Source organism: Rhinatrema bivittatum, chromosome 2 (assembly GCF_901001135.1).
Source record: "Rhinatrema bivittatum chromosome 2, aRhiBiv1.1, whole genome shotgun sequence".
NCBI lineage: Eukaryota > Metazoa > Chordata > Amphibia > Gymnophiona > Rhinatrematidae > Rhinatrema > Rhinatrema bivittatum.
Genome location: NC_042616.1, coordinates 726323818 through 726339879, shown reverse-complemented (window position 1 = coordinate 726339879; position 16062 = coordinate 726323818). Strand labels below are relative to the sequence as shown.

General features: G+C 40.6%; 1 protein-coding gene across 1 annotated transcript in view; it reads right to left on the bottom strand.

Moving 5' to 3' along the window:
- DCAF13 (DDB1 and CUL4 associated factor 13) overlaps positions 1 to 16062 on the bottom strand; it is a 207943-nt gene that overhangs the window by 99709 nt on the left and 92172 nt on the right. Inside the window, exon 8 of the mRNA XM_029591856.1 lies at positions 9230 to 9394. Coding sequence (XP_029447716.1) covers positions 9230 to 9394 — 165 coding nt within the window. The remainder of the gene's footprint in view (positions 1 to 9229; positions 9395 to 16062) is intronic.

Sequence of the window (16062 nt, the reverse complement as noted above, 5' to 3'; positions counted from 1 at the left end):
ATCTTGACCAGGTGGATGGTAGTATACTCCGATCACTATAGTCTTCCCCGACACACAAGGGATCTCTACCCATAAAGATTATGCATTTAGTCTCATGCAGGACGTTTATCCTGACACAGTATGGAATAACTTAACCTTGCTCTTTTGTTATGCCATATGGATGCTACAATAGCAGATCTGAACGCTTTCACCTCTAGTTTGTTAATACACAGGGGGAGCATTTGCAGGCTATAGAGTATATAACCATACTCATTACTGCACACCTGCCCATTAAAGACAGAAGGTATGCCATCCATTTGTTAAGGAGGGGTTTAATAGACTGTAAAACAGAAAAAATATTTCTTATATATATCTCCTTCTCAGTGCCTGTTAACCATATACCTAGGTAACACATGCTGGTTAAATTGTCTTTTAAAGTAGCTTTCAATGGAAAAGCTTCAGATGTACAGTAATTTATCTTTAGTCTTGAAATCTTTCCAAAATTGTTAATTTCCTTTAAAATATCGTTTAAACAAGATCTTGGATTACTTATAAACATGTCATTGGCAAATAGACTCAATTTTATATGTTTACTCCCAATTTGTATACCCTGAAAGGCCTCCATACTTCGTAATTTAATGGCCAATGGTTCTAGTCTCAGCACATTTAATAAAGGTGATAATGGACAACCTTGTTGGGTCCTTCCGGTTAGAGAAAATTCTTCAGACAAAGTTCCATTGACTGATATTTGTGCTAGGGGATCTACATAAAGTAATTTTATCCAATTCAAGAACTGATCTTCAAGACCGAACTGTTTCAAAACCCACTACATATAGAGTCATTCCACCCATCAAATGCCTTTTGCGAATCTAAACTAACATACATTCCATCAGATTCCTCATTCCCTGCCACTTGCAGAGCCAACACAGCCTTGAATATAATGTTAATATTAATGTTAATATGACAGCCCTTGACAAATCCAGTCTGGTCTGACGAGACAATAAATTGTATAACCACATTCAATCTATGAGCCATAATAGCTGCCAGGATATTTATTATCTGTTATTTGCTGATCTAGCTGAAACAACATCTTGTGAATTAATACAGCTATCCCTCTTTGCCTAGAGGAAAAAGTGGAATAGTAGCACTGGCCCACCCATTCCCGACACAACTTGCTATGTTCCAGAATATCTAGATGTAGCTTTTGAAGGAAGACTGTCTGTTTTTAGCATTCACAATCCTATTAACTATTTCTTTCTTTTAATTGGGGATTGCAATCCATCCACATTAAGAGAACATATATGTACATCAACCATAAGCAGAATCATATAGAATATTCACCAGTTGTATTTTCATAATTCCCTGTGAAGGGGATGCCCAGCCTAAGCCACCCAATTCACAGAATAGAAGCCTGAACTTTCGAGCAAATGAAAGATTCACCAATTGGAAATTGGAGCCCTGAATACTTAGTAACAACTGTATTCCCCAGATGCATCACACCATACATAACCACACACATCCATTCTTTTTGTACCTTTGTTCAATTTTCCAGACCAATCCCCCCTCCCTCCCAACCCCAACAATAATGCTCCACTTCCACACACCTGTGGAAAGAGGAACTCTAACATGCAGCAAAATGGAGCTAGACCCCTTCTCCAGATGCAATCCAGAGGCTCCTGGAGACAGTGAAAATTTTTTATTTATATATGTATATATTTTTATATTTAAGTCCCGAGGTAGTGTCACTATCTGATAGGGATGTGCAGAAGGAAAAATTTTGTTTCGATTCGTATTCATTTCGCCAGGACCCAAATGCGCTGCACTCGTTTCATGGGGGAAAAACCAATTCGCTTGATTCATTTTATTCGTTTTCCGTTTTCCCATTAAAGTCAATGGGGGAAGTATTTGCAGCCTTTTTTTGGCTGCAGAATTGGGATTTTCTTATCAATTCTGATGAAACTTCTGGGGAGCAATCATCAGAACAAGAAAAGATCTCCAAGGTACTTAGACTGTGGCAAAGTGGCACCAAAGTGGCATGAATAGCCTAAGGCACTGTAAAGGGGTACCAGGAGTGGCAAGAGTGCTTTAACAGAGGTGCAAAGCAGCAGCGAGAGTGTCAAAAACACAGCACAGCTTCAAAAGAGAGCACCGATAACAGTTGCATGAACCCTCAAAGGCAGCACAACAGGCAAAGTGGCAAGCAAGTGGCATCAACATCCTACAGCACAATGAAAGGGGAACATAGCAAGCAGAATGGGTGTAAGAAAAAACCATAAGGTGCTGATAAAGGACAAAGCAGCAGAAAGACTAGCATAAACACACTGAGGAACCATAATAGTAGCAAGAGCACCACAAGGAGTAGAATCATCTGGTGTATGGCAGTAAGGTAATGGCAGAAAGTAGATAGGTGCAAGATAGGATGGCAGAGTGGAGGTAGTCTGGTCCCTGTGGTTTTGATAGGGGCAACACTAGAAGGCAAGACAAGACGAGGCTCAGCATGCGGGGCGACTGTCATCCGGGGCACAATGTCCACCTGACCCGTCTTGAAACACGGACCAAGGAGTCTAACATGCGTGCTAGGACCTGAAACATGATGAACTATGCCTGGGTGGGATGAAGCGTTGCTACTGTGCACAGGGCCGGTGCAAGAGTATTAGGCATCCTAGGCAAACCTTACAGCCTGACGCCCTACCCCCACCTCCCCATACACAATTTTAAATTATGCATTTAACACATATTTTACATGAAAAGTGACATTCTGAGGTAAAATTAATATATACGTTATTGTGATAATTTCATGCATTGTTGTGATGCCAACAAGAAAACTTTGCATCTTGGAATTCATATGGCATCATACCTATTGTGATATATTTCAGCATGGTCCTCCCGTATTAACTCAGTACTATCTGCCAACACTCAAAAGAACAACAACCCTACCTATGAAAAAGAATACCACAAATATTACACCAGAATCTAAAATATCAATACACCTCCTATCAGGAAAACAGAATAGGCCAAGCTAAAGCTACTACAGATCCCTTCAGAGAAACCACATGTTAAAAGAATGCTTCATCTCAGTCTTTGCATGCAGAACACAAACCCTCACCAAATACAGACTAAAGCCACATAAAGTATAAATAGAAATGTGCAAACAACAACTGAACTGTAAAACGCATCACGCCAGACTCTATACAGTGCAACAATGGAAAAACAAAAATTTCATCATTCCTCATCAAACAATCAATAAAATCATTAATCATAATAGTAAAATCATACTAATAAAATAATTTCAAAACAGCTAATGAATAGAATATCCAATAATTAAAGACTCATGCAAATTTTGAAAGCTTTACCAAACACCAATAAAATATTTCAAACAGCAGACACATCACATACTACCCAATAATTAAAATGGTAGTCAATCAAGAAAAATGAACTTAAAAAGCCACTTTTATTTACCCTCTCCAGCAGTTCTCCTACTCCTTTCCCTTGCAGGCCACACCAGAAGCAGCAGTAGCTGCTGAAGCTGTCCTCACTGTCCTCTTCCTTAGGGACCACAACCAGTCTCTTCTGTCTCTCACACACACACACCAGTCACACCCTCAGGACCAGTTTCTGTCTCTCGCACACCAATCATCTCCCCCAACCAGTCTCTCTCTCTCTCACACACAAACATACACCAGTCATCTCCCTGATCAGTCTTGCTCACACATACACATGTCACCTCTCTGGCCAGTCTCTCTCAATCACACAATGCTCTCGCTCTCTCTTACTTACACACAGGCTTTCAATCACACACATGCTCTCTCTATTTCACTTACACACAAGCTCTCAATCACACACATGCTCTATCTCACTTACAAACAGGCTCAATCACACACATGCCCTCTCTCACAGCCACAAGCTAGCCAAAAACATGCTCCATCTCTCTCTCGCACACACACATTGACACACACAAGCACCCTCCCTGACTCACATATATACCACACATAGAGAAGCACCTTCCCTGCCTCACACACAGAAGCACCATTCCTTTCTCACATACACACCACATACACACAGAAGCACCATTCCTTTCTCACATACACATACACACAGCAATGTTCCTGTTGTGATTGCCGGCCACAGGACCATGGGCCCAGCCACACTTAACCCCCGAGCCAGCCCCACTGTCTTCGTGGCGTCTCGGAGCGGCCTCCATTGCTTCTCCCCGCGCGGCAGAGTGGAAAGACTGCTGCCGTCGCGCTACCTGCTCTGTCTCCCTCTAGGCGTGCATGCACGCGCGGCTTGCCACAGGACTTATAGGGGCCACGGTAGGAAAGCGTCCAACGCCCCGGATGCTCACATCAGCAGCAGGCCCTACTTAAAGCAGCCCCTGCTGCCCAAACCTTGCCTCAGCAACAGGTCGCGCTACTTGAGCCTGCTAGTTGCTACTCCGTGTTCCTGCTTCTCCTGTTCCAGCCTTCACCCCCACCTTCCTTTGCCTGACTCCCGGACCCGAACCCTTGTACGTTCTTCTTGATTTTGTCTCTCTGCTGCCTGCCCCGACTTTGGCCCGTCTTCCAGATTCGTCTGTTTGCTGCTTGCCCCTGACCTTGGCCCATCTGATTCTGCTTTCACCTGTTGTCCTTCTGGATTCGTTGCCCAGAGACCCGCACCTAAGTCCAGCTGGCTCCGGTACCCAAGGAATCAACCTGCGGCGAATGAGGGCTGGTAGTGGTGAAGGTCCAAGTTGGGTCTCTGCACTGTTCTACTTCGCCTGCTCATGGTGGGATCCCACGGAGGGGATCCCCCTCTGCTGGTAGCATCAACCCCACCTCGGTTCAAGGGTCCACATCGCAACAGTTCTCCAAACAAAAGGAACAATATTCATATAGGTAAACCAACTGTGACTGGGTTCTGTGCAAACCTGTTGTAATGAGCGGCATATAAAGTGAGCCTTTTGTACTGCACAGTAGTTGACACAGCCTCGTAGGCGAACCTACGAGGCCTATACTGGCAGCTGGCGAATGCACCCTGTAGTGGGACAGTCTGAAACTTCACTTATACCAGCCGCCTTTCCTACAGGTTGAGCCCTTGGGTTCCGGTGGCTGGCAGGACTTAGGCGGGTCCCTAGGGAGGTGAAGAGAGCAAGTCCAGGGGCACACTGGTGCCTGGACAGGCAGGAAGCTGGAGTCATGGAAACAGGCCAAGGACTGAGGTAGGCAGCAGGCAAAATGGTCAGGTCTAGGCGGCAGGTAAACACGGTCAGGTCCAGGCAAGAGGTTAAGATCTTGAAGTCAGGCCAATACAAAGACACACTGAAGACGTGGATGAGACAGACAGGGCAAGGCAACGCTAGACGAGGATGGCTCAACAAAGAAAGCTGGACAAGGCGAGGGAGGATGAGGCAAGGCTGGAGAAGGCAAGCCATAAGAACACAGGACATCCGGGAACGCAGGAACAACACGCACTACTAACATAGGAGACCCGTTGCTGAGGCAATGCGGGCAGGTCTCAATATTGCTTAAGTAGGCAGGGCTGCCCACGTCATCCAAGGGTGCTGCAGAGTTTTTCCCGCCGTGGGCCCTTTAAGAGGTGCTGCGTGCACCTAAGGCAGCCACAGGAAGGAGCAGGAGCATGGTGGCAGGGAGCGGCATCTGAGCTAACAAAAGGAATGGGGCCGCATCAGAGGTGAGTGAGGCGGCTCCTGGGGGCTTCCTCTGATTGGAACACCTGTACATTGGCATTGTATGTGGGTCGTATCTGCAGGATCTAACAGTGCTATGTAATCCCACTATTATAACAAATATTAACGCTTTAAGGAGAAGAGAGATGGCCTCGTTTAAATCTGCTCTAAGAAGACTTTTGCTTCCTTGCTTGCGGCAATTACTCTTGTTTTGCCATTATGGAATATGAAAAGTTGGGATGGAAACTGTAAAGAGAACTAGATTCCTTTCTGAATCAGTTATGTGCAGTGGGGGTTAATTCCCTTTGTCTGACCATTACCTTGTAGGAGAAATCTGGGAAAAGCAGCAACTTACTGTTTTCATATTTAAGTTCTTTGAATTTCCAGTAAGCAGTTAAAATTCTCATGTTGTTTTTGTAGTTTAGATATTTAACAATTAACTGTGTCGGCTTGTCATTTCTTTGTTCCTCTGTTCTCATGTGGTGCACTCATTCAGCCAAAATCAGTTGCTCTGAAATCTCCAAACCCAGGGTTTCAGAAAGCCATTTTTTGCAAAACTGCGGCAGATCATCAATTTGGAAGTGTTCAGGCACTCCCAGTTTGTGCAAGTTGTTATGACTGCTTCTATTTTCTAATGCATCAAGTTTCTCCTCTAGAATTTTGTTTTTGGCATGCAACTCCGCAATCTTATTACCTACTAGCTTGAGGCGTTCGTCATGGGCCACCTGCCCTCCAAACTCCACGATATCTGCATTATAACTTTCAAACTTGTCTTTCAGTTCATCAACTGAAGACTGCAACTTCTGCAGCTGATCAGTCACTGCCATGGTTACTGCATAAGTGAGTTCCTTCACCACTGCAGCAGGGATTCCCTTTGCGCTCAGGCCTACCTTGTTCGCCATTTATCCTTAGCAGCGGTTGCGGCTTTATCGGTCCCCAATCTCTTCGATCTGCTTGCCATGTTGCTTGCTTTTTTTTTTTTTTTTAATTACAACACAGTCCATCAATTTGGTTTATAGGTCATTTTCTTTTCTTTTTTTTAATGAGGGAAATGTTAAAATGACAGATTATCTAAAAGTTTTGCCAGCTCCTAAGGAGAGAGTGCAGGATGCATTCTCTCAAGGCGACGTCATTACTGGAAGCCAGAATGCATTTGACAAAGTACCTCATGAGAGAGATTTGAGGAAATTAAAAAGTCATGGGCTAGGAGGCAAGTTCTATTATAGAATACAGAGAGAAAGATCAAATTTTCTCAATGAAGAAAGGTAAATAGTGTAGTGACTCAGGGATCTGTACTGGGACCACTGCATTTTACCATATTTATAAATGACCTAGAGATGGGAACAATGAGTGAGGTGATCAAATTTGCTATTATAAAATCATTGAAAGTTGTTAAATCACAAGAGAATTGTGAGAAATTTAAATAGGACCTTGCGAGACTGGGCAACCAAATGGCAGATGCCATTTAATGTGGACAAATGCAAAGTGATGCATGTACAGAAGAGCAACCCAAATTATAGTTACACAATGCAAGGTTCCAAATTTGGAGTCACCACCCAGGAAAAAAGATCTAGGCATCATTGTGGTTAATATGTTGAAATCCTCTGCTTATCAGTATGTGACAGTGGCCAAGAAAGCAAATAGAATGCTAGGAATTATTAGGAAAGGAATGGAGACTAAAACAGATGATGTAATAATCTTCTATATTGCTCCATGGTGAGACCACATCTTGAGTATTGCTTACAATTAGAAAATGCATAGAGAAGAGCGACCAAAGGGACGGAATGATTCCTCTTTAAGAAAATAGGTTAGGGCTCTTCAGCTTGGAGAAGAGATGGCTGAGGGGAGATACATAAGAGGTCTCTAATATAATGAATGGAGTGAAATGGGTTGTTTACTCTTTCAAAAAGTACAAAGACTACAGGACACACAATGAAATTACTAGGTAATACATTTAAAACAATTAGGAAAACCTATTTTTTTACTCAATGCATAATTAAACTCTGGAATTCGTTTCCGGAGGATATAGTGAAAGCTGTTAGTGTAGCTGGGTTTAAAAAAGGTTTGGACAAGTTCCTAGAAGAAAGGTCCATTAACCACTATTATGTAGACTTGAGGAAATCCATTGCTTATGCTGCATGGAATCTATCAACCTTTCGGGATCCTTCCAGGTACTTGTGACCTGGATTGGCCACTGTAGGAAACAGGATAGTGGACTTGGTGGACTTTTGGTCTAACTCAGTATGGTAAATCTTTGTTTTTTATGCTGGGAGCATCAGCAAGCTGGTCTGATGGAAGACAATTACATATGGAGAGCATACACTATAGTAAAATCAGGAGAAAATAAGCCCATTAGCCAAGCCTTCCCCCCTCCCACCTATCTCTCAAGGAGAACATCAATCTTAAGACAATAAGAATATTTTAAATATATAAACAGGAGACACCATGAAGTGAAATGAAAAATGCAGGGATAAACGATCACCTATAACAATATTTTGAGAAAATATAGAAGGGACCCCCAGATATCCTGAAAAAAGTTGGGTTGCCCTCTTATATCCTACATTTGTGAGTATGGATAAACTATGTCCCAAATTTTTCGCATCCTTTCATATCAAGATGGAGGAGTGTTCTTTTCCAGTATCTAGCCACCACATCTCTTGCTGCCAGTAATAAAGAATGAATTAACTGGTGATTTTCTCTGGAACATCCTGTATTTTCATTTTTAACGGGCTGGCATGCTTCCTTCCCCTTCTGTGCAGTATATTTGCAACATCCCTATTCCCCTCATCTTTTCCGTTTGGAATTTGCAATCCATAATGTACAGAGATATGGCCAGAAATCAGAAAAACTGTGAAATGCATAGTGGCCATATTAAAACTGAATGGTTTAGTGGACTGGCAGCTTCCTTCTGCTCCTTCGGATTTCCAGCTCAAGCTAGGATATGGAGCCATGAGCCTTCATTCTCAATTACCTGGGGATTTCCCCCCCCCCCCCCTGTTTTCAATCCCCTTCACAAGTTACTTAAGCCCAGGCAATGCAGTGAAAGTCCTCAGACAGGGGGCCATGGGCAGCAGGGCTCTGTCCAGAATCTGCAATCATGGGTTCTAAACCCAGCCACTAGGTGTCATCATTGCACTTCAGCTTGCTGACCCAGAGAGCCAAGATCTGCCCCTTTGTATGACTGCACAGCACTGCTGCCGAGCCAGCCTGACCTCAAAATTCTTCTTAAAGAATATTTTCTCATACTTCTGAAAAGCACAGGAATGAAAACTGGCTAGATTATTTAGAAGGAGAGGCAGAAGATAAAGTTTTGTAAAACAAAAAAGTGACTAGAAATGGCCACGTGACTGCTGCTTTGAAGAAAAATATGTTCTAACTACAAACTTTAAACTTATTTCTACAAATTAAATAAAGTTAATAAACACACTTTCAAAAAATGAATGAGAAAGGCAATTTATCATTCTTTTAACAGTTATTACAATATGATGCCTGTTAGCCACGCAAAGGCATTTATTGATTAAATATGGTAATAGAGGAGCTAGGCATCTTTAGTATAAAATAATTATGTGCAAAAGCACTGACCTGCTATGGCCCTTGTCTGCAGGGAAGATGCGAATAGATTTATCAAAGCTAGCAGACACAAATTCTTTCCCAGTGGGAGAGTAATCCACATCAAGGACCGCAGACACATGATCCATATGCACCATTACAGGCGTGTCGAGGAAGCGCATGTCAAAGGTGTACAAGCTAGAAAAGAAATAAAATGAAAGATTCTTATACCTTAGTAAAAGAAATAAATATATATCAAACAGGAGCATTTATACCATTTAACAAGCAACCTGCAAGACTTTCATAAAGTAAAAGTGGTCCAAAACACTTAAACATCTATTTTAAATTAAAATATAATTTCTATTAGCTCAAAAAAGGAGAAAATATGCTTATAATGTGCAATGATTCACAGCAATTCAAAAAGAGCTCAGGTCACCAAATTCTTTTTTGGCTTCTATGGAACAAATAGTGGAAAATACACATATAGTAACTGTCTTATAAGCAGATATTTGGGAGATATCCATCTACTTTCTGTTTATCATCTGTCACCGCTTATCGCTGGATGTGTAGAAGTGAAACGTACTCTACACTGGAGGGGAATAGAAGTACAGCAGAGAAGGCAAGTGAAATTTTATTAGCATTTAATACATTATCAGTGAGTCAAAGCATAGGAAATTATGCATTATAAGCAGGAATCAAAAGAGAACAGAAAAAAAGATAAGGTAACAAATTAGTATAATGCATAACAAGTCCACATCCTGACGAAGGGGGGAAAAAAAGAAATGGAACATCATTTCTAAAACAGAAGAGGAAAAGAACAGGCTGTCAATTCCCATATGACCCAACTCCCAAAGGCACATAAAAAGAAAGATAAATCTGTGGGGAACTAATTTAACAGGAACCTTTCCAAGTATAAAGAGTTAGAAAACCGCTCCTTCAGGCACTGAATCCCGGAGGCAATATTCATTAGTTTAACTATTTAAAAAAATGTTTGCCATGGCTTGAAAAAGAGATATTCAGAAGGGACAGAAGGAGCCAACATGCTCCATTAATGCCCAATACTTTGCCCTCAGGCGTCCATTTATCCAAATGCATATGTGCTTTTTGAGTGCTTCTGTCAGCCCTCAAACTCAAATATACTTGCTCTTGCTCTGGGTTGGTTTAAGTCTGAGCAGATTGCAGTTCCTATATGGTAGTTTCATATTTTTTTTTTTTTATACTTGGCCAAAAAATTAGGAAATTTAGCCATTACAAATCCTCCTCTTTTACTTTTAAGTAGCACTTCCTCAACATTTTTTAAACAAGCTATGTTTTTTTAAATAATGGTTTTATTATAGATTCCATCACCACTGTACAGGGTATGCAATTTACATACAAGGTCCATATTCAAAAGGCTTTATCCAGCTAAGCCCCAAACTTAGCTAGACAAATTTGGTATTTATACTCCTCCTCCCATCCACTCCAGCCAAGTTTTAGCTGGGTAAGTCACTGGATAAGAGGCGTTCTGGGGGCATTCCTGGCCACAGCAAAGTTATCCGGCTAACGTAGCCAATATTCAGCTATTTCGGGATAATTTAGCCGGATAATTTTAGAATTGCCTCAGAGTAGTCCAAAAGTTATCTGGCTGTGTGGCTGGATAATTTGCTACTTAACCAGATATATTCAAACTATATCAGATTAAAAGCAGTTGCAAACAATCTAAAAAAACAAAACAAACAAAAAAACATTGTTGGGTCTTTGGGCCCAATTCCCAGCTCAAAAGCTGGAAACAATACAAATAATTGGGGGTTTAGTGCTCAATCCCACCCAGGCCATCACATTTTAAAAAAATCTAGTGGGTGCTAGCAACCCAAGGCCAGCCTCCCCCTCCCCAGCTTTCAACATAAATCATGATCCTCCTCCTGCCCTTTCTCTCCTCACCCACTGCTTTCACTGCACTCCCCACCCCTATCCTCCTAGATCCACAAAACTCAACAAAACCCAACAATGACAAGAGGCGAGTGGCACCTTATAAACTAACCAATTTATTGAGGCATGAGCTTTCAAGGATATAGTCCACTTCATTAGATCTTTTGTCAGAAGATCTAGCTCCCCAAGGTCTATTTCTCCAGTCTGTGTACATCAGTCTTTTGCCCTCCAACACATATGGCCCTTCGGATTGCCAAGCCCCAAATACATGACTCTGCACTTCTTGGCATTGAATCCTAATTGCCAAACCTCCGACCACTTCTTGAACTTTCGTAAGTCATTTCTCATTATTTCTACACCTTCAGGTGACTTCATTGTTATAGATCTTAGTGTCACCCATAAAAAGCCAAGTTTTGTCTCTCCGCACAATCACTCACCAAGATATTAAACAGAACCTGCCCCAGAACTGATCCTTGAGGAACTCCACTTATCACTCTTCTTTCTTCAGAACAGGTTCCATTAGCTGGCATCTGTCAGCCAATCTGTAATTCATACCACCACCTTCGGTCCTATCCCCAGTTTTCTGATTTAATTTATGAGTCTTCTATGCAGGATCATATCAAAAACCTTGCTATTACTTTAGTTCAGAAGAAAGGATAGATGAGGTGTGCTGAATGTACTTGGAGAAAGCTTTCAACTCCTGAGATCAGGGATATTTATAATCACTGTAGAGCTAATTATAGGCTTGAATTTGGGCAGCAATGGAAGAATATTTTACAGCACATTTGCGGACGTCATTTAACCGCCCATGTGAGTTGTTTGGTTTGGTTTGGTTTCTCAACTGACAGAATTTCCAGATGAACATAAAGAGAAAATGGTGAATTGTGAGGCGTTTGCAAAGCATTGTTCTGATAAGCTGTTAAAGATTTTTCTTTTTGCCACTTCCTCTGATTCTGTTGAGTTTTCTACCCCAGATTTGAGGTTCTCAGGGATGCTAAATGGATATCATTTGAATTTGTGGCTACTACCGAGGTTGGTAACGTAGTGACTAATCTAAAAATGTCTCGAAGCCCACTAGATGTACATAAGTTCTTAGGTCCTCTGATAAAACCCTATCGCACGCGATAATGGCCTCATCGCGGTGACGCCCTTCCTATTGGGGAAGGGGAGGAGTGTGGGCGGGATTATGGCCCGCCAGTGCTGCCGGCGATAATGTTTTCCACATTATTGTGGGTAGTACCACGGGAAATACCTCCTTTTCCCGTGGTGCTATGGGGAAGATAGAATGTGACATGGCTGCACTGCGGCGGGCAAAACCACACCGCTGCGATGCAGCCGGCTGCCCACTATCACCCCCCTCGCATTTTTTTTTTTCATGACTCATCATTCTGCTATAAAGATAGCTGAATCATGAATCTAGGAGTAAGTTAGTGAACCTTTCTTTGAGTGAAGGGATTTTCCCAAAACAATTTAAAAAGGCAATAGTTTGTCCAGTCTTAAAGATAAAAATAAATCCTAATTTTTGTGCTGTTGTAACTATCATCCATTCTCTATTTTATCCTCTGCTGGAAAGGTAATAGAAAGGACAGTATTGGATCAGTTGACTACATTCTTAAATAAGAGAAGCCTTAGTGATTTTGAAAGTGGATTTTGCTGGGATTACAGTACTGAGTCGGTATTAGTCTCAATAAGCAGCTGTTGTGCTCCATGAGCTTGTTAAGAACCATTCTGTTATGATAATTATTTTTTAATGTCTCATCGGCCTTTGATTTGGTCTTTCACATGATGTTATTCTATAGACCTTTTGATACTGGGATTAGTGGGATAGTGGAAAAATTGTTTTCCTCATTTTTATTAGGACAATTGCAGCAAGTGATAATGGGCAACTGTTCCTCTGCATGGGTTCCCATACAGTATGGAGTGCCTCAAGCCTCATGTTTATCCTCCACACACTTTAAAATGTATTTACGACCTCTTTGTTGTCTGTTGGATAATATCAAGGGTGTTTTTCAGGTTTTTTGGCTGACAACTTGCAACTTTTGTTCCAGTGGGGAGTTCTCTGAAGGACATAGCAAAAAAGATCTATAGGACCTTAGAAATTAATGGATGAGACAAAATGGGTTATTATTAAATATTGCGAAAAACCTCGGGTTTTCTTGGTTAAATGGGTTGCTGATTCTATTTCTTCAATTTGAGGACTCATATCGTCCCAGCAGAGTTTAGGGGTGTTATTTGATTCTGGTTTTAATTTGCAATTAAATTTAAAAAAGCAGGAAGGTGAAGTATAATGTGCAAACAAGAAAAAAACTTCATCTTTCAATTTATAATTTTTAAATATCAGAGAAGAGGAAAAAGAGACCTCAGAACAACAATACCTAGGCTCTAAAAGAGTTCAAAAAGCTTATTTATAATTATTATGCCATATAAAACTAATATTAAAGTCTCTCTCACTTACTTCTTTTTCTCCTTCCCAAAATTTTTTAAGCCAAGTTTCAACATGGAGACTCTGCTTTCTAGGTTGTTTTTTGTTTCACTTTGATTGTCTTTAGTCAGTTCTGCAAAAATTGTGTTTTGTGTGTACAAGTCCAATTCTACAGGCCAAAAATGAGTCTCATGCTAACTTTTGTGAACCAAGATGGAATACTGTACATTGCTGTTGCTACTGAAAAAGCCAAGATTCACATATTGCTGAAACTGTGGTCAACCATCTACCGCTATTGTGTGCGTGCAGGTACTGAAAGGCCATGTTCCTGCTTTTCTCCCATTTTACCAAAACAATCTGAGACGCATCTCTTCATGAAGCTAAAAGAAAACCAGGGTAGAAAGTAACAATGACTGTCAGGAGTTCACCAATGTGATCCATAAATGACGGGGATGACATCATCTGTGACCGTTTGAGAGATGCTGTGAAAAGGTATACAAAATGAAATAGAGAAACTTTGGAGCACCCTTTATCACCACCATCATGAAGCAAATAAAGGGTGAAGACTGATCTTCTAACCTCCCACCTTTCTGATCTCAAGCAGCAGTTTGGCTAATTGCCAATAAGTCCTATTTCATTGCTTGCAAGGATAATAAGTAGCAGAAACTTGCTTTCTGTTTACATATTTTCCCTCTAACAATTCTTAGTGAAGGCAAAATATCAAAATTTCTGTATAATCATATGCTATAATCTGATTAATGCTGTAATTTGTATTATCTGTAGTCCTTATAATAAATATTAGCCTATCTGGATGCCATTCTAGTCTCCAAAAATTATTTGGTTTCATTTGCAAGTCTGATAGCATATTTTGGCATTGCTACCACCCTTACAGTTAATCTCCTCACAAAAACTGGTAACAAGTTATGTGGATGCCTAGGCTCTCATACACAACACCTTTCACAGGTTATGAAAAGCAGAGTGATAATAGTTGTAGGGGGGAAGCAAAAGAGCAAAAACAAGAACTGATCAGCAAAGAGAACTCTCAGCTCCTGCTGCCATATTCTAATAGCATTTCCAGACCATGTTCAGATATTTCATGCTCGTATACAGAACATTCCAAAACAATAGAAAAAAACTTGACTATGCAGGTAAGTCGAAGGGTATGTTTTCACAAAAATTAGTACACTAGTAAGCTTACATTTTTACAGCACATTTACTTTCTTGTAGAAAGAATAAATTCTGGTGGAATAGTAAGAGTTGGAAGCCTCTTTAGGAAGGTAAAATCTAATGTTTAATAACCAACAGTAACCCTCAGAGTAGTACTGCCATTCCAGGAAGCAACATATACCCTACTCTCTTCTGATCATAGACTTGTCAGTGATCATTTAAAGCCCAGTTTACTATATTCCATTTCTAGCTACAGAATATTAACAGAAAATAATTAGGTAACTTCTGTTCTATGCTAGGTTTTTATTACAGTATTGTTAACTGCCAACACTGAGAACACAGCATGACCAATGCTGCCTCCATCTAATACATCTGAATAACAGAAGTGTACAGACTCCACAACTTTATATGTTCCAGGAATCCATTGTGCACGAAGTGTGCACTAAAAAGCTCAACTTTTCTTTTTTTTAACCAAACAGGTACTTCAGCACTACATACACAAGCAGAGGGGGTCTGCCTTTTAAACTTACTGTTTATGTGCTGACTTCCATTCACTAACTAAACTGTGCTAAACAATTTTGCTTCAGCTATGATACCATCAAGCCTCGGAAACTACATCCCCCAGCAGCTCTTTCCGCTCAGGATCAGGAAGCAATACAGGAAGCTCTGAGGGCCATCTAAGTAGGGCCAGCACCATTGGCAACACTTATCTTCTTTCAGTTGTCATTTAGATGTTTGCCAAATGAAGTGTTAGGAGGGAAAAATTAAGGGCATTGAACTAAAGAAGGGACTTCTAAATTCTCATTTGGCAAACATTAAATGACAACTGAAAGAATTTAAGTGCTTGGTTCTCTCTTTTATAGAAATCAATATTTTATACGTATTATTTCAAAAAGAAAAAAAAAAAAGAAAAGGTTTCTCTACGGGCATATAGAATTTCATGAGACCAATGATTAAAATTGATTGAGCAGCTATCTAACGCGTCTTTGTTCCAATACAAAATATTTTTTGAACACTGTTAAGCGAACATATACTGCTCATATATATGAAGGTCTCTTTAATAAGACGGTTGGTCAACTGTGGTAATAAGTGGTTCTACTTTATTTTTCATTTAACATCCACCATTATTAATTGCATCAGTAGCATGGTTTTTGGTTTATTTTGATTGACTTTAGGCAAAATAGTAGTAGTTATTCTTAAGAATTATAAATACATAAAGCAGAAATACTGAGCAAATGACAGCTGTCACTTGATGGGGAAGAACCAACATGGATTTAGCAAAGAGAGATCATGCCTTATCAAACTATTAGAATTTTTTGAATTTTATTTTATTTATCGAGTTTTATATACCGTCGTTCGGTTTCTCCAT